Source organism: Pteronotus mesoamericanus, unplaced genomic scaffold, assembly GCF_021234165.1.
Source record: "Pteronotus mesoamericanus isolate MK-2021 breed Mesoamerican mustached bat unplaced genomic scaffold, CSHL_Meso_final contig_56, whole genome shotgun sequence".
Classification (NCBI taxonomy): domain Eukaryota; kingdom Metazoa; phylum Chordata; class Mammalia; order Chiroptera; family Mormoopidae; genus Pteronotus; species Pteronotus mesoamericanus.
This window is the reverse complement of record NW_026555201.1, coordinates 10235519-10253617: the sequence shown is the minus strand read 5'-3', so window position 1 is coordinate 10253617 and position 18099 is coordinate 10235519. Positions and strand designations below refer to the sequence as shown.

The following is an 18099-nucleotide window of genomic DNA, read 5'->3' as shown; positions in this document are numbered from 1 at the left end:
GATCCAGATTTTCTTCCTTTTGAATCAATGTTTGCCTAAGAAAATGTCCATTTTACTTAAATGTTCTAATATACTCCGTTAGAATTGCACATAGTATTCTACGATATTTTAAATTTATTTCATCTGTTGTTACACCACTTTATTCAGTCTAAACATTATGCATTTCGGCTTTCTTTGCCCCTTGATTAGCCTTATCAGTAAATTTGTCTACTTTATGGGGCTTTCAAAGGTTACTTCTACTGATTTTGTTTCAAGTCATGACTTTTTCATTCCGACTTTCCCCAATTTCTTGAATGGAATGTTCAGTTTATTTAAAGGATTTAAAGCTGGGAGTTTCCTCCTTGAGAATAGCTTTGCCCACGGTCCCCAAGACAATGTAATATTCTCATTGTCCTTTATTACTAAGTTGTCTGAGAGTTTTAACTTCCTCTTTGATGTAAGAATTGTTTAAATGTTGAGCAACTGCTTTATGCAAGGCACTGTATTTGGCACTTGGAAGATAATCCAGACCCTCTGTCATAGAATTTAGTGAGAGAAGACTGGTACTAAACAATTATAAACCATAACAAATAAATGTTCTGAAGCAATACAATATGATCCTGTGAATGTATAATAAGAGAAACTGATCTAAACTTAGGGAGGGACAGAGGTCAAAAGCTTCCCCAAGAAATGACTCAAACTAACATTTGAGAATAAGTTTGTTTTTTTTTTGAAGGTTTAAATCATCCTTTAAAAAAACATAATCGTTATTATTTTTTTTTTCCATTACCATTTAGTCCCCTGTCGCCAGTAATCACCATGCTATTGTCCATGTTCATGAGTCCTTTTTCCTTTTGGCTTAATCCCTCCACCCACTAACCTCCCCCTCCACTAGCTGTCATCTGTCCTCCATCTATGAGTCTGTCTCTGTTTTGCTTGTTATTTCACTTTGCTTTTTAGATTCCACATAGGAGTGAAATCATATGGTATTTGTCTTTTTCTGACTGGCTTATTTCACTTAGCATAATATTCTCTTAGCAGTGTTCTCCAGGTCCATCCATACTGTTGCAAAGGGTAAAATTTTCTTCTATTTACAAACGAGTAGAATTCCATTGTGTAAATGTCCCATAGTTTTTTTATCCATTCATCTACTGATGGACACTTGGGCTGCATAGCTTGTTGATTGTAAATAATGCTGCAATGAACACAGAAGTGCTTATGTTCTTTCAACTTAGTGTTTTGGGTTCCTTTGGATATATTCCCAGAAGTGGGATCGGTGGTTCAAAAAGCAAATAAATTTTTAACTTTTTGAGGTATCTCCATACTGCTTTCCAGTGACTGCACCAGCCTGCATTACTACCAACAGTGCAAAAGCGCTCCCCTTTCTCCACATCCTAACCAGCACTTATTTTTTGACTTATTGATGATAGCCATTCTCCCAGGTGTGAGATGGTATCTCATTGTGGTTTTTATGTGCATTTCTCTGATGATTAGTGACTTTGAGCATCTTTTCATATTGGCCATCTGCATGGCTACTTTGGAGAGATGTCTATTCAGGTCCTTTGCCCATTTTTTAATTGGATTTTTTTTTTGGTGTTGAGTTTTTTTAAGTACTTTATACATTTTGGATATTAACCCCTTATCAGATGTATTGGTGTATATGTTCTCCCATTCTGTGGGTTGTCTTTTTATCTTGTTGATGATTTCCTTTGCTCTGCAAAACATTTTTAGTTTGATGAAGTCCCATTTTTCTTTTCTTTAGTTTCCCTTGCCTGGGGAGATATATCTGATAAAAAATTTCTACGAGCAGTGCCCAAGATTTTGCTGCCTATGTTTTCTTCTAGGATTTTTAGGGTTGTGGGTCTAACATTTAAGCCTTTGATCCATTTTGAATGTATTCTTGTGTGTGGTGTACAAGGAGGTGGTCTAGCTTCATTTTTCTGCACACATCTATTCAATTTTCCCAGTACCATTTATTGAATAAACTATCTTTAGCCCATTGTATGTACTTGCTTCCTCTGTCAAATATTAATTGACTATGAAGGTGTGGGTTTATTTCTGGGCGCTCTATTCTGTTCCATTGATCTGTGTGTCTATTTATTAGGAAAAGTCTGAAGTCTAGCTTTTCTAATGTGGTCTCTCTGATATGCTTTTCTTCCTATTATGCCACCAAACTCTACCATCGTACTGTACTATGTACCTTTTCCCTCGTATATTTACATTGCCATCCTCCCAGTTTGGATCTACAGAACTCTACCTGCTCAAAACTTTATCGTGTTTACCGTCACTGTTCCCCATTGAGACTAGATTTTCATTGGCCTATCATTGTCTCCTTGAGATTATAGATTTGGACTGATGATCTTAGCAAGGTAAGTTATATTTTTACCACACCTCTGTTTCTCTTATATTTGAAAACGGTTAAAATATGAACTCAAAATTGGGTTAAAAGTTAAAAATATCCTGTTAACTCATTTTGACACATTCAACAAGTTCCATGCCCTTCTCATGCTCCCAATAAATGCTAGTTTATAAGAACCAGTGTGTTTTACAGCAAAATCCTCCATGTTATCAGGCAAAAAATAGCAGTAAATGTAAAGGTCCACTTATTTGTTCTGTTCTTAGTGCAATTTTATTGTATGTTTCTAAGCTATTAACAATATACATAACTTGATGTCATAAAGAAATGTTAAAGCCCTGGCTGGGTAGCTCAATTGGTTAGTGTCATCCCGATATGCAAAGGTTGCAGGTTCAATCAGGGCGCATACAAGAAGCAACCAATGAATGCAGAAATAAGTGGAACAACAAATTGATGTATCCCACCCATGCCCCTCTGACCCCCTTCCTGTCATTTAAGGCCTCCCTCAGTCTGACCCCATCTTTGACGTCCATCCAGTTCCTTACTGTTCCAGAACTTGTACCTGCCAATGCTGATTTAGTTGGCAAAGTGGCTTTCTTTACCTCCTTCAACAAAGCACAGGAGCCCTAACTCTTACACTTCCTGAAATGTAATTTTCTTACTCTCATTTTCATATGTTGAAAATAGAGGTTCACTGGTGTTATCTTACAGCTAAAATGGGTTGGGAATAAGATTCAAACCCATATTTCTCCAACTCTCTAGCCCATTTCCTTCCTTTTTATTATGGAAAAAACGCAAACTTATGCAAACTTAAAACAGTATGGTAAACCCTCTTGTACCCATCGCCTGGTTTCAACTGCCATTCTTGTTTCATGTATACCCACTCTCCACCCTTCCATTCAATTTATAAACTGTACAATTTTTGACAAATGGATGCACCTATACAACGCACACCACTGTTAATATATAGAACATTTCTATCACCACACAAAATTTCCTAGAAAAGCCTACCTCCAAGAGGAAGTCACTGTTCTAATTTCTTCTACCATGTATTTCTAGAACTTCATATAAATAGATCACACAGTATGTACTCTTTTTGTGTGTAAATTCTTTAGTTGAGCAGATCAATTCTTTCCTCTTTATACTGCTGAGTAGTATTGTTTTTGTATGAACACTCCACAATTGTTTTTAGCCATTCTCCTATTGATGGTACATGGTATAAAGTGGGGGTCATTAATTTTCCATATAGATATTCTGTTGTTGTGTCACAATTTATCAAACTTCACCCAAATATTTTATTTTGAAAAATTTTAAATCTATAGAAAAGTTGAGACTAGTAAAATAAACTCTTGTGCCCTTTCCATAGATTTACTAGTTAACATCTGCCATACTTGCTTTTATTTTAAAAGCTAAACCATTTCAAAATAAAGTGCAGACTTCATGACCTTTCATTTCTAAATATTTCAGCATGCATCGCCTAAGAATAAAGACATTCTCCTACGTAGCCACAATACCATTATCACACCTAAGAAAACTGATATTAATTCAATCATCCCAACTAATATACAATCAATTTTTTTTTGCTGGAATACTGATAGGAACAGTGGTAAACATGAACATCAATTTGAGAAGGGACAGCTTTACCATGTTGAATCTTCCAGTAAATGAACATGGTGTGTCTCTCCATTTATTTTATTCTTCTCTGGTTTCTTTCATCAGTATTTTGTAGTTTTCAACATACAAATCCCATACATGTTTTGTTAGATTTACTCTTATCAGCTCATATGACTCTACCTCATTTTAAAATGGATACATGGAAAGAGATAAAAATTGAAGAGTTTTTTTTTTAAAGATTTTATTTATTTATTTTTAGAGAGGGGAAAGGAGGGAGAAAGGAAGAGAAACATCAATGTGTGGTTGCCTCTTGGGCACCCCCTACGGGGGACCCGCCTGCAACCAAGGCATGTAACCTGACTGGGAATCGAACAGGCGACCCTTTGGTTTGCAGGCTGGCACTCAATCCACTGAGCCACACCAGCCAGGGCAAAAAATATTGAAGAGGTTTTGCTAAGTAAATATTTCATCTTTGGATCACTTTATCTATCATAAAAACAAGGCAGGATCCATTGTCTCTACACCTCTTCCTAGTTGATGCCAAGAAGACTGCATTACGTTCAACTACTGCTGTCTGCTTTAGGTACAGGAGGAGTACCAACACCCATCTCTGATCTAAGCCAGAATGGCTCAGACTTAGCAATTTAGAAATCATCCATTGCTTATTCTACAAATTCAACGACCCCATTCCAGGCCTCCTGAGCATAACATCTTTAGAGGTGGCATCTATAAATAAAATATATATTTAACAAATTCCTCAGAAGGTTCAAATGTTAGCTAGTTTGGATAGTTGGGTAGTTACTAACTGAGATCATGTTTTCTATTAGACTCACATTCTCTCTTCGTTTTTTCCCATTTATGAATCCTACACTCTAGTCTATGTGGTATATTTGTTGATTCACAAACATGCAGTGCTATTTCTTGGCCTTAATTATACTGATTTCCTAATCTGTAGTGCCTCACCCTTCTTTGCTTTATTTTTGCCTTTACAAATTTAGTGCATTATTTAATCCCCAGCCCAAAGGCTATTTCCTTAGAGACCTTTTAGATGGAAATAGTTTATTCCTGCTCAGATTGCTTGTATGTCTAATCGCATTTGCAATTTATATTTATTGTATTTCCCCTACTACAAGAGCTGCATTAGATTTTGCTCATTTTGGATTCAGAGTTTACTGTGTCCTAGATCCTACACTATGTCTTTACATCTCCACTTTAGTAGCAGGTTTGCCGAATGAGTGTTTATACACTAGAAATGTGGTCAAAATAAAGAAGAAAATACCTTAATATTATTTTAGACAATATTCTTCCTATATTCCTCTTATCTGTAATATTTAAAAAATACTAAATTTTATGATGAGATATTACATACCAGCCTCTTCATAATTTTAATATACCAGAGTACTTATGATCAGAGGAAAAAAGAAGGATAATAAGAATTTTAATTTCTTACTACATAACAGAGAAACAATACTGGAATTTGTAGGAAAAGAAAATTTTAATTTTTATATAATTTTATTAACAAACACAAGGAAATACTGATATAATACACTAAAATTTCAGTATTGCCATAGTATTCTGAAAAATACAAAATTCAAATGTCTAAATTTTAAAAACATTTTCCCCATGACAATTCAAAAGAAAAACCCAGTAATTACAAATATGTATATTTTACAAAAAGCTCCATTTATCATGGAAATTAGTGAAATTACAAAGAGTAGATGATTTATGACTGAATTTCATATCCTAATGGATCAAGTCCCTGGTCTAGGAGCATCAGAGAGGATTCTCTTAACTTCTGTAGCAATTTCCTTAGTTCTTCCTTAGAAAATACCTGATTTTTAAAAAGGAGGAAAAAAGAATGAGAACAAAGAACAAGAACTTACAGTCATCTAATCAACCTGATTAGCTTAACACAAGAAAAAAAATCCCTTTAATATTTATGTAGCCAGAGGCCAGTATGTTAGCATGGTTAGGAGTTTCAAAACTGTTTCTCTGAGCCAGTCTACATACTTCTACTGCTTAGGAAGTATGTATGTGCTTTTTGGGGGGTAAAAAGCAGTCATTAAAATTAGATTGTTACTATTTCTTTAAGAAAATCTAAGTAGAGCTTACCAAACCACTAAAATTTACAAGTGCAAATGCTCTAGGACTTACCAGATACAGTTTGTGGCGCTCAGAGGACACCATATCTGCTAACTGCAGGCACTCCTGGTATTGACCAGTACTATGCAGTATGGTGTGAAGCAGAAAACATAACATGGGCAGGCAAAGCTTTCTCAGTAAAACCATTTGATGTGTTCGTTCAGGGTCTTCTTCAGCATCCTACAGAGAGATGTCAGGGGATTATCAAATTGTTAAAATGACTACTTTTCAAGCATCCTGTCCACATCTTTTCTAGGTAGAAGCAACCTTTCTATTTCTTGAAGTAGAGAATTCTTAATTTGTGTGTTTCTTATGGCATTTAGTACTTTCCTAGCTGGTTCGCAAAGCAGCCTACACATTGAAGCTCTTAGGCAATTAAAAAAATAAAGGCCCAGCCCTACCTTAGACTAACTAAACTAGACACTCTGGAGGTGGAACCCAGTATTTTTTAAAAGCTTCCAGGCCATTTAAATGGAGAGTTCAGAGGTGAGAGCCACTGCTTTATATATGTCTTATTCATACTATTAAGACCTTTGTATCTTTTAAACTGAGTTGAATATATGTATAATTAAAAAATTTAGGTCTAGAATTTTAAAAAATTAGATTGGAGTATTCTGAGTGATCATACTAATTCTGAAGAAATAGTTTACCCAAGTAGAATATTCCCATTTCTAGCTGGTAGTTTCACTTTAGGCTTAAATTATGGGATGTTCAGTTATAAGTACAAAGGTTATATAAGAACTATAAATTCTCCTATTCAAAGTAAAACAAAACAAAAGATTGTTTGGGTTTTTTTTTTTTGCTTTTAGCCATAAACAATACACACAGCTTACCTCTCTAACATCCACCATCCAGCCTCCATCAACAAATAACAAGACATTATACATTTTCTCCTTCACATCAGCAGTTAGGGCATCCAAATGCCCTTTCCAAATACTATAATCCATCTGCAAAACAAACATAAGGCAGATATATCATGGATGAAAACCACTAAATAATGTATTTGTAAAGTACGGTCAGGAATGGACCATCATTCTAAAACAACAGTTTCCACCCTGGCCAGTGTGGCTTGGTTGGAATGTCGTTCCGTAAACCAAAAGGTTGCAAGTTCAATTCCCAGTTAGGACATATACCTAGGTTCAGGGTGTGTATTGAGAAGCAACTGACCCATGTTTGTCCCTCGCATTGATGTTTGCCTTTTCCTCCCTTCCTCCTTCTCTAAAAATCAATAAGCATGTCCTTGGGTGAGGATAAACAAATAAACAAACAAACAAAGTAAGCCAGCTTAAAAAAAAGGGCAGCAATTTTTAACCTTTTTTCATTTCATGGCACACATAATTACTAAAATTGTTCGGCACACCAAAAAATAATATTTTTTGCCAATCTGACACATAGGTATAATTTTTATTGATTTGCCAAAAAATAACAGTAATTGCTTACCTTTTTGCTACTAAGTGACTTTTAAAAAAAATCAGGCACCTGTATTTGTATATAAGGATTTCTGGTACCAAGAATTAACCAATCAGGTGCAACATTATTATGTGACGTGACCAATAAGTGCTATTATATGACCTATACATTTATGGTTCAAGGCAAGGCATTCACACAGGAGGGTTAGTGTTATGTTGGCCGTTGTCATTTTTTATTTGGCAATCTAAGGAAAAAAGAGGTCAGTAGTGCCCCCTGACTAGTCAGGTACTGCGTGTTTTAAAAATTCTTGCAGCACACCAGTTGAAAATCACTGTTCTAAAGTGTTGACAATTCAGCCAGCCAAAATAAACATAAACATCGACAGATTGCAGTCAAATAAAACACTAAAATAAAGCTTTGTAAATGAATACTCTATTATCATCTGAAGGTATGTTTCGAGTCTGGGTAATTGCCTATAGAAAAATAACTTAACAGAAGGTCCCCCCCCGCCCCCCACAATTAGAACATTAACAGCAAGATCACGTGTTATAATAAGAATATAGTTGCTGAAAAATGACCTCTTTATATATATGGCATGTATTGTTAAAATGCAATAGACAGGTTTCATCTATATTCAACTTACTTCATACTTCTTTTCTTTGTGTTCATGAGCCACTTTCTCAGTGAAAGTTGGTTGAGGTATCAGACTAGGTTTTTGTGGAGCTGAATTCATATGCTTAAACCACTCATTAAAGGTTTCGTGGGCTTCCTAATATATAAAATAAAATAGAAAAATACAAAAAAAAGAAAACTTTCAACATATGTTTTTTAAAATTAAGTTCTTTGAAATAATTTTGCAGCATCAAGAAATAAAACTTTAATATTTAGCTTTAATTTTAAAAAAAGTCATTGAGAATAAATGTTTTGTCAACTGACAAACACCACCAAGGTTTAAACTATTCTGTTTTCTGGTACCTACTCCTAGCTTAGCACCCTGATTAGATACGTATCTTCACATTTATCACTCTGTAATGTTATCCCTCTGTGATGTACATATGTTTACTTGTCTGTTTTTTACCTGGTCTATTAGTTTCTAGAAGACAAGGAGAGAAAGCCACCCACAGATTTAGCCCTAGAACATAACCCACTGTAATGACTTCATTATTTGTTGAATGGATTTTGAATGAGTATGTTGTTATATTAGTCATAATAGAGAATATATTGCTTTTCTCAGTTACTGCCAAAAGCAGAAATATTAAAGTCAAAACAATCATTCAAAGAATCTTAAGAAAACATAAGTTTCAGACATCACATACACTGTCTGCCACGTGAGATGTTCTTGGTTGGTTAACATTAATTAGAGTCTCAGCTAATGAAGACCAGGTCATGATTTCAGTGCCCTTGTGGATCGGTCAGTACCACAGTCACATGCGAGATAAGATAATGAGCCAATCGCCACTTTTGGAAACCGTTCAGAGTCTGAGAATGAATCAGGAAATCATGAAGACAGAAACATTTGTTGTTTTCTTTACAAACTCACCAAATAAGCTCTAATGCACAAATGTTCTCTGATAGCATTATCATCTTCAGGAGGAAGTGGACTTTCCATTCCTTGCTCTTCCCACTGATTATAAATTTCTGCTATAGAATCCTGAGGAATTTTCACAAATACTTCTTTTGCAGCTTCATGCTTTTTTGATGCTGTGAAAAAGATAAAAAAATTTTCAATATATATAGATTTCTGTGTAATGGTTTCTAATGGAGTCTAATCACTGGTGTGCAACTTTTACAGTGAGCGGTAACCATATCAGGTCCCATATACTTCTGTTAAAGGTCTGGGTGACCTTTCTACCTAATGGCTGGACTTTTTCCTTATCTCAATGATGTAGTCACAAAAGGATTCACTAAGTGAAGTTACTTTTACATACTTCTGCATCTTAAAAAAAAGGATCACGTTTTTCAAAGCCTTAAGATTATATGCAAAATTAAGTAGGACATGAAAATTTACTGTAAATATATTTTATTTCATAACATCAAGTTTGATATTGGAGTGGCTGTTTTGTACCCTCCCCTATTGGAAGGGTTAGGGAAAAAAAACCCCAAAAACCAAAGTTCAAGAATATATGGATTTGAACAAAAACTTTAAGGAAGAATATAAAAATACAGCATACCCAAGAATTTTCTCATTATCGCATTGCCTTGTTTTAATGCTTCCGCCCTCTGTGCTGGGTCAAATACCAACCAGTCAATTACGTCAATTTTTAAACGGTCCTCCTATTCATTTAATTTAAAAATAAAAAAAAAGAAACATCAATTTTATTATTTTCTAAGATATTCTGCAAATGACTAGAATTAATTTATACCTGCACTTCAGTGAACATCATTTTCCCTCAAGTTACATAAAATTGTGAAAGAATCTAGCTTTCCTTAGTTCATTTTCACATTTAATAGATTACAGAAAAACTTGACTGTAAATCTGGAATTATATATTCTATGTCTCACCAATTTAATCACTGATTCCTTTAAATGTTACTCTAAAATTTTTTTCCTTCCTGGATAAAATTTTCATTTCTTTCTGAAAATAAGAATAAGTAAACCACCTCAGAGTTAGTGATTGACCAAGTATCTAGAATAATCTCATGAGCAAAAATCCAATGGTCAGGGTTTTTTCAATGAAAGAAGCTTCCTTTAACTTAATACTATTGTAAATAAACCCTTATGAAAGACCTTAAGTTTGCTCCCAACTTTTATAATTTAAAAGGTTTGGCTGACAAAGGAAGATTCTTAAAAAAAAAGCAGCAGCAGCAGCCAGAGTATTTTAAGGTAAAAGTTCACCAAAGCCCAACACTTCCCTTCCTCCTCACGTTACCTCAGTAGTGCCAGTATCCAGGGCTGGGGCCAAGTCATGATGGCTGAATTCACCATCATCCCGCTTTCGAATATTCTCAACAACAGTTTTTGTTATAGTAGCAATATCCAAATCTAAAGAAGTTTTTGAAGAGGTGAAAGCAAGAATTAATCGCTCACACTAATATTCTCTAAACAGTCACAATAATTTGGTATATTTGGGGTAATCATTTTTATTTATTTTATTTGTTTGATTTTATTTATTTTTAGAGAGAGGGGAAGGGAGATTGACAAAAAGAGGGAGAGAAACATTGACATGTGAGAGATACATCGATTGGTTGCCTTTTGCATACCCCCACCTGGGGACCTGGCCTGCAAGCGACCTTTTGGTTTGCAGGCCGGCACTCAGCCACACCAGCCAGGGTGTGGGGCTAAAAATTTTTAAAAAGTATAACAAAATATGACAGACACTGTTTTAAAAATGCCAAAATTAAAATATGTTTTATACATGAGTGATAGTATATTTTATTCCTAAAACAGAATTTCATTAAAATTCTCTCAAGAGAAATAAGGTTTAAAACTAAAAGGATAAATTTCACTGAAGTCCAATAGATGAAGTTCTCAATCATTTTTACCTGCTTCTTTGGCCAGCTCCAGGCAATGGTGACGCTGTTCAAATTCTGTAACACCTTCCAAAAATAACGCATACTGGGCAACAGCTAGGTCTTGAGGCAAATGGCAGGTATAAAATGCTACAAGATTTGTGTGTTTCTCATTTATTAAAAGCTAAAAAACAGAAAAAGATGAGTGTTGTCAATAAAGAAGCACATTCTAGGATCAGTGGTACTTTTTAACAGTTCATTCAAAATTTCAAATGTATTTCAGAGAAATTCATACAAACATAGAGTGGTGCTATGAAACAGAATAATTTTAAACTCTAAAAAATGAACTTCTGAAATTAAAAGATCTCTGATGAATTTCCTGCTATTGGGTATTAAAATACTATCATTCTTTTCATTAAAATAAAAAAAAAAAAGAATCAAATTGTGAATTCTTAAAAGTTTACCTGTATATATGTCTTTAAAACCTCAATGGAAACTTCTTCCTTCATAGGAAAAAAAGATATAATTCAATTATGAACACAACTAATTATGTGTGCCAGCACTGTATCTAATAAAATTCTGCTATTATATTTTTTAGCGATTGAATATTTAGCACTGAAGAATAACTATGATAGGCTAAGTGCATAGCGAAGTTCATGTACTACCTTATTTAACCATACCATATTCTTTGTGCAGTTACTATTATTGTTCACATTTTACAGAGGAAGAAACTAAGAGCTAGGGAGGTTTGGTTTACCCAGAATTATAAAACTAGAAGTTGCTGGGTTAGGCTGTGAACCCAGCATTCTTATTCTAAAACCCACAGTTTTAACTACTGTATCATTCTGCCTTCTACATGTATTCTAACAAAATGATATTATTCATCACTTAGGGGAAAAAGAAAAAGAAAACAGAAGCTTAAAATCTCACACAGAACTTAGTTTGGTTCAGTTAGCTTAGCCGGTTGATTCAGAATTGGGTACTAACGAGGATTAAAGTTACGAATTTACCAGAAACCAGACGAACACCAGCGTTCTGCAGCCGCAGATTAGAACCCTAATAGGTCACCCACAGTGAGTTATCACTGAGTGACCATAGGAGACTGTATAAAGGACTTCTGCTTCCCATCGACTACTTCTAGAAAACAACAAAAAAGCAGTGTGTTCCTGATGATACTGATGATAGGTATAAAGCATCAGCCTGGCAGAGAAGAGTAAACAGTTCATTTTTATTTACTTTGGTCTGTAGTCCCAGCGTACGAAAAAACAGAATGAGATGAGTCATGAAGCGGAGGAGGTGTCCAGGCAGGTTATTTCTGCTTTTGGAAAGCCATTTGCTAAACTCATCCATCAAACCTACAAGCCATTAACGCAAAGATTCAATAATAGGGATAAAAATCAAAAGGAGATAAATAAACATTACCAGGAATATTTACCACATCCTTGTGGTGCTATTAAGTCACTATCGTATTGTTAATAGCCATCACATAAAACAGACTCTGGACAAAACTAAAACTTTGTAACAATTAAGTAGAAAGCTGTGTTCAAATATGCTAATATTTATAAAGATTAAAAGACGTGGTAAGTCATAAGCACTGCGTTGACAACTTTTTACAAAATTACAGTAAGAGAACAAGGAAATCATACAAAGTAAAATAAAATTATAATCTTACCATCAATGTCTCCCAGGATAAGGAATTTTTGAACTATATGATAATGTTCTTGATTCTCTTCCAGAACTCTCTGAAAAAATTTTTACATTTTCCATAAATCTTCTAGTGGTCTTTGTGTAGTATATACTCATTGTTAAACTAAAAATGTCAAACTTTTGAAGACACATGCGTAAAGAAAAAGTTGGAAATGAAGGATCTTAGGAAATCAAAACAAAATAAAATATGGGAAGGATACTGCCTTTAGAATATGCTTAAGATTTACAAATCTAGGACTGGATAGTATCTGTGAAAGCAGAGAACTGTGACAAAGCCATTTAATCTCTGTGAATGTTATTAAACTTTAGTTTTTTGTAATTTACTACTGCTTTCCTTGGCACTCCACAGTGGACCAGAAACCCAGAAAGGAAGGGCACTTGTGACCTAAGCAACATAAATTATAAAGATTTCTATCAACTCGAACAGCCATTCTTTACAGCATTCTTTGAGTATTCTTTTCTGCACATGGCACCAAGAGTAATACAAAGCCATCAAAATAGTGATTAGGCAGAGTAGAAAAAACCATTTAGAGTAACTTGCAGCTCGGTTTCTTGTAGCAAATAGTTTATTTTTTGTCCAGCATTTTTAAATTTTATTTAGTTTTCTAAAATTTCCCTTAGCATTTATTCTTTCACATTTGAACCTTTGCTTCATCTGGAATTTATTTTAATACATGACGTGAGGTAGGGATCTAGCTTTGCTTTCTTTCTGGATCGAAAGTCAATTATGCTCACACCATGTATCTAAATAAACCTCCCCTTTCCCTCTAATATGAAAGGTCACTTCTGTCATCTGTTAAGTTCTCATCTATACTTGGATCTTATATGAAAATTATGAATTTCACTGATCGATTTATTCCTGTGCCAAGTCCATACTGTTTTACTGTATCTCTAATATTGTTTTACTGTGAAGACAGCAATCCCATAACTATTGTTCTTTCCCAAATTTTCTTGCCATTCTTACTTATTCTTCTATTTGGAAATTCTCTGTCTAGAAATAATCTCCTTAGGCACTAGGTTTCTCTGGTAATTTTGCAATGAATGACATTTACATTAAGTCTTCCTATCTAGGAACATGGCATATCTATTTATTCATGCTTTCTTTAGGAAGACTCTCAAACCTTTGGTTAATTTTTTTATCCTAGGTATCTTAATAATTTAAATGGGAGTTTTGGGAAGGGCTGTATCTTTTTATAACTAGTAACAAGTACAGAAAGGCTACGATTTTTTGTTAAGTTTTTCTTGAATTTAGATTAACAAATTCTTATTAATTTGAGTAACTTACTGAGTTTTGAGGTCTTAGATTACACTTTTATCATATGAAAATGTTCCCTCCTTTCTAATTATCTGTTCCTTGACTTTCTTGTTTTATTTCTATTACCTGTAATCTCCAAAATAATAAACTAGCAACAAGTCCTTGACAGAGAAAGCATTAATTTCCTTATTATACAAAAAGCTCATTATACAATAAGGAAAACATAAAACTCAACAGAAAATTGGGTAAAACATCAGACCAGGAAATTCACAGGTGGTCAATAAACATAGGAAAACTTGCTCAGTCTTATGAATACACAGAAAAATGTGACTAGAACAATGCACTTCTGTTTTCCATTTACTCTGATGGATTGGCAAAAAATTATAAAGAGTGATATTTGGGACCAGAAAGAATGCAGGGAAATAAACACATTAATAAATTGCTTGTGGGGACTTCTGGGCAAGATGGAGGCATAGGTAAAAATGGCTCACCTCTTTGCACAACCACAGCAAAAATTACAAATAAACTACAAAACAACTATCACGCAGAATCATCAGAAAATTGAGCTGTATGGAAGTCCAACAACGAAGGAATTAAAGAAGCCACGTTCATTCAGACTGGAAGGAGAGGTGGAGATACAGTGATGAGGAGAAGCAGAAGGGGTGGTCCCACAACCAACATGTGGGGGATAAAAATCAGGAGGGATACCTTGGGAGCAAAGGATTCCAGCCCCAACCCAGACCACCCAGCCCAGGGGTCCAGTGCCAGGAAGGTAAGTCCCCATAACTTTGGGCTGTAAAAGCCAGTGGGGGCTGGGTCAGCAGAAGAAACTGCAGGATTCTCAGGTGCCTCCTCTTATAAAGGGTCCACAGCAGACTTCGGACTTACACAGACTCACTCCCTCTGGGCTCTAGCACCAGGGCAACAGCTGGAAGGGCACCAGTGGCATACAGGGAGAAACTGAAGTGTCTGGCATCAAAGTGAGTGCTGGGGGACAGCTTCCTCCCAGACAAAACTGCAGAGGCCAGGCAGTGGCATTGGCCCCTTTCTGAGCCCTCCCCCCGACAGAGCAACTGAGCACTGACACCATACCAAAGACTCCATCAAGCAGGTTCACACAGGTTGCACCATCCTGGCAATTATCTGAGGCTCCACCCATCCAATTTACCAGTGCGCTTTTCTACAACAGTCCATGCTACTAAGACAGGGAGTCCAAACAGTTCTACCTAATACATAGAAACAAACAGAGAGGCTGCCAAAATGAGGAGACAAAGAAATAGGTCCCAGATGAAAGAACAGAACAAAACTCCAGAAAAAGGACTAAACAAAATGGAGATAAGCAATCTATTAGATGCAGAGTTCAGAACACTGGTTATTAGGATGCTCAAGGAACTCAGTGGGTAAAAAAGGGGAAAAAAGACCTAGGCAGAAATGAAGGTTAAAGTAACTGAAATACGGAAAAATTTACAGGGAACCAAAAGTGGAGTGGATGAAACCAAGAATCAAATCAATGCTTTGGAACATAAGGAAGAAATACATTCAATCAGAATAGCAAGAAGAAAAAAGAATCCAAAAAAACAAGGATAGGCTAAGGGGCCTCTGTGACAACTTCAAACATACCAATATTTGAATCATAGTGGGGCCAGGCTAGAAGGAGAAGAAAAAGAGCAAGAACTTGAAAACTTATTTGAAAAAGTAATGAAAGAAAATTTCCCTAATTTGGTGAAGGAAACAGACATAGAAGTACAGGAAGCAAACAGAGTCATAAATAGAATGGACACAAAGAGGACCACACCAAGACACATAATAATTAAAATGCCAAAGGTTAAAGATAAAGAGAGAATCTTAAATGCAGTAAGAGAAAAGCAGAGAGTTACCTACAAAGGAGGTCCCAGAAGACTGTCCACTGATTTCTCAAAAGAAACTTTGTGGGCTAGAAGGGGCTGGCAAGAAGTATTCAAAGTAATGGAAACCAAGGATCTATAACCTAGATTACTCTATCCAGAAAAGCTATCATTTAGAATGGAAGGGCAGATAAAGTGCTTCCCAAGCGAGATAAAGCTAAGGAGTTCATCACCAAGCCGTTATTACAGGGAGTGTTCAAGGGACTTATTTAAGAAAAAAGAAGATCAAAACAATGAATGTTAAAATGGCAATAAATTTACAACTATCAACAACTGAATCTAAAAAACAAACTAAGTAAACAAGCAGGACAGAAACAGAATCATAGCTATAAAGATCATATGGAGGGGTATTAGTTGGGGAAAAAGGTACAGGGATTAAGAAGTACAAACTGGTAGTTACAGAATAGACGGGTATGTTAAGAACAGTATGGGAAATGGAACAGCCAAAGAACCCAAATGCATGACCCATGGACATGAATTAAGGGGTGGATCGCTGGAGGGAATGGGGAGTACCAGGTGGAGGGGAGCAAAGGGGGAAAAACTGGGACAACTGTAATAGCATATTATCAATATCAGTATCAAATACTAGTATCAATAAAATTTATTAAATTATTTGTGAGAGTATAAATTAATTGCTACCACCAGTTAATTAATTTAATATATGTATACCCCTTTACCCAGCAACCCCTCTTTCAGGAAACATATCCAAAAGATAAAGGACTAGTAGATATGCGCATACACACACACACACACACACACATATATGAAAAATGTTGATTACAGCGTTAGAAACACCAAAATATCACTAAAATTGGGATAATTTAAAAATTATACATCATTCTACTGCACATTATGTACCCACTATAAAGAATAAGTTGGGTTGTTAACTCTATATCCACTAACTTGAGAGTATCATTAAATTAAAAAAAAAAATTGAAGTTGTAAAGTAATGTATATTAGTATGAGGAAAACAACAATAAAACCCAAAGTCCTATAACAGAATATCTACATTATTTCTACATATTTGTAAAAGTATGGAGAAAGATATGGAAGGATACTTTTCAATATGCTTTACTGTCTCAGGGTAATGATAATAACCATAAAGGTGTTCAGAGGAAATTATTATAAAGGTTTTATTATTGGATTACTGTGTTCCAAGGACATAGGCTATTACTTTGGTCATTAAAAAAATTTTAAAGCAGCCCTTCTGGTGTGGCTCAGTGGATTGAGTGTTGACCTGTGAACCAAAGCGTCGCTGGTTTGATCCCCAGTCAGGGCACATGCCTGGGTTGTGGGCCAGGTGCCCAGTAGGGGGTGTGTGAGAGGCAACCACACAATTGATGTTTCTCTCCCCTCTTTCTCCCGCCCTTCCCCTCTCTCTAAAAATAAATAAATAAAATCTTTAAAATTTTTTTTTAAAGCATATTACTTTAAAAAATGTTAGATTATTTTGAGATCTAGAAAAAGTCTTATTATTTTCCATTATGTGTTTTTAGTTTTGAAAAGGAAAGGGACAAATTAGCTTACATTCATACCATATATTTAGGTGAGACCAATCCTAAACCAAAGGAACAGAAATAATGTATTACTTAAATATATAATTAGGTTTTTTCTTTTTAAAGAATATCTCTCATTTGGATAATAGGTGAGGAAAAGAAGGGAGAAGATAGCAAGGTTTCACATTTCTTTTTTTTGCCTCCCAGCTACAGTGCACACAGCATAACATTTATTGTTTCCTATTCCAGTTATTATAAAATATTCATATTAATATTTACCTTTTTATCAGTAGCTTGAAGTTCTTCAAAAACCTTTTCTAAGGTCCAACTTCAAAAGAAAGAACAGGAAAGGGATAAAATATTAATAATATGAACAAGGGATACAAAATAAAACTTCAGAGTAAGAGGTCTGTCCAGAAGGTATCCAGCCATGTAATATGAAAAATAGAGACATTTATTGAAGAAGATACAAGATATGAGAAACATTGTACATAGGACAATGACTCCTCGGTCCCCTTCAATGTAGGCATCTTGGGACCTCACACAGTTCTCCCAATTCCCATCAGCGGCCCTGTTGTATTTTCCTGAATCTCATCAATGGTCTGAAATCTCTTCCCTTTCAAGGGTGATTTTAGTTTTGGGAAAGGCCAGAAGTTGCAGGGCACCAAGATCTGGGCTGTAGGGGGGCTCAGTCACCTGGGTGATTTGATGCCAAAAAACTGCACTAGATGTGATGCATGGGCAGGTGTGTTGTTGTGATTAAGCAGCCAATCATCAGTTGCCCATA

General features: G+C 35.3%; 1 protein-coding gene across 2 annotated transcripts in view; it reads right to left on the bottom strand.

Annotated features, from left to right (window-relative positions):
• Positions 1 to 5573: 5573 nt before the first annotated feature.
• The window catches only part of NUP107 (nucleoporin 107), a 42159-nt gene continuing 29633 nt past the window's right edge, over positions 5574 to 18099 (bottom strand). For both annotated transcript variants that reach the window (XM_054580074.1, XM_054580075.1), the window contains 12 exons: positions 17592 to 17640; positions 12623 to 12692; positions 12187 to 12305; positions 11415 to 11453; positions 10984 to 11134; positions 10371 to 10483; positions 9673 to 9775; positions 9042 to 9202; positions 8145 to 8270; positions 6925 to 7038; positions 6104 to 6271; positions 5574 to 5780 (listed from right to left, as the gene is read on the bottom strand). In XM_054580074.1, coding sequence (XP_054436049.1) covers positions 5673 to 5780; positions 6104 to 6271; positions 6925 to 7038; positions 8145 to 8270; positions 9042 to 9202; positions 9673 to 9775; positions 10371 to 10483; positions 10984 to 11134; positions 11415 to 11453; positions 12187 to 12305; positions 12623 to 12692; positions 17592 to 17640 — 1321 coding nt within the window. In that variant the 3' untranslated portion in view covers positions 5574 to 5672. The remainder of the gene's footprint in view (positions 5781 to 6103; positions 6272 to 6924; positions 7039 to 8144; positions 8271 to 9041; positions 9203 to 9672; positions 9776 to 10370; positions 10484 to 10983; positions 11135 to 11414; positions 11454 to 12186; positions 12306 to 12622; positions 12693 to 17591; positions 17641 to 18099) is intronic.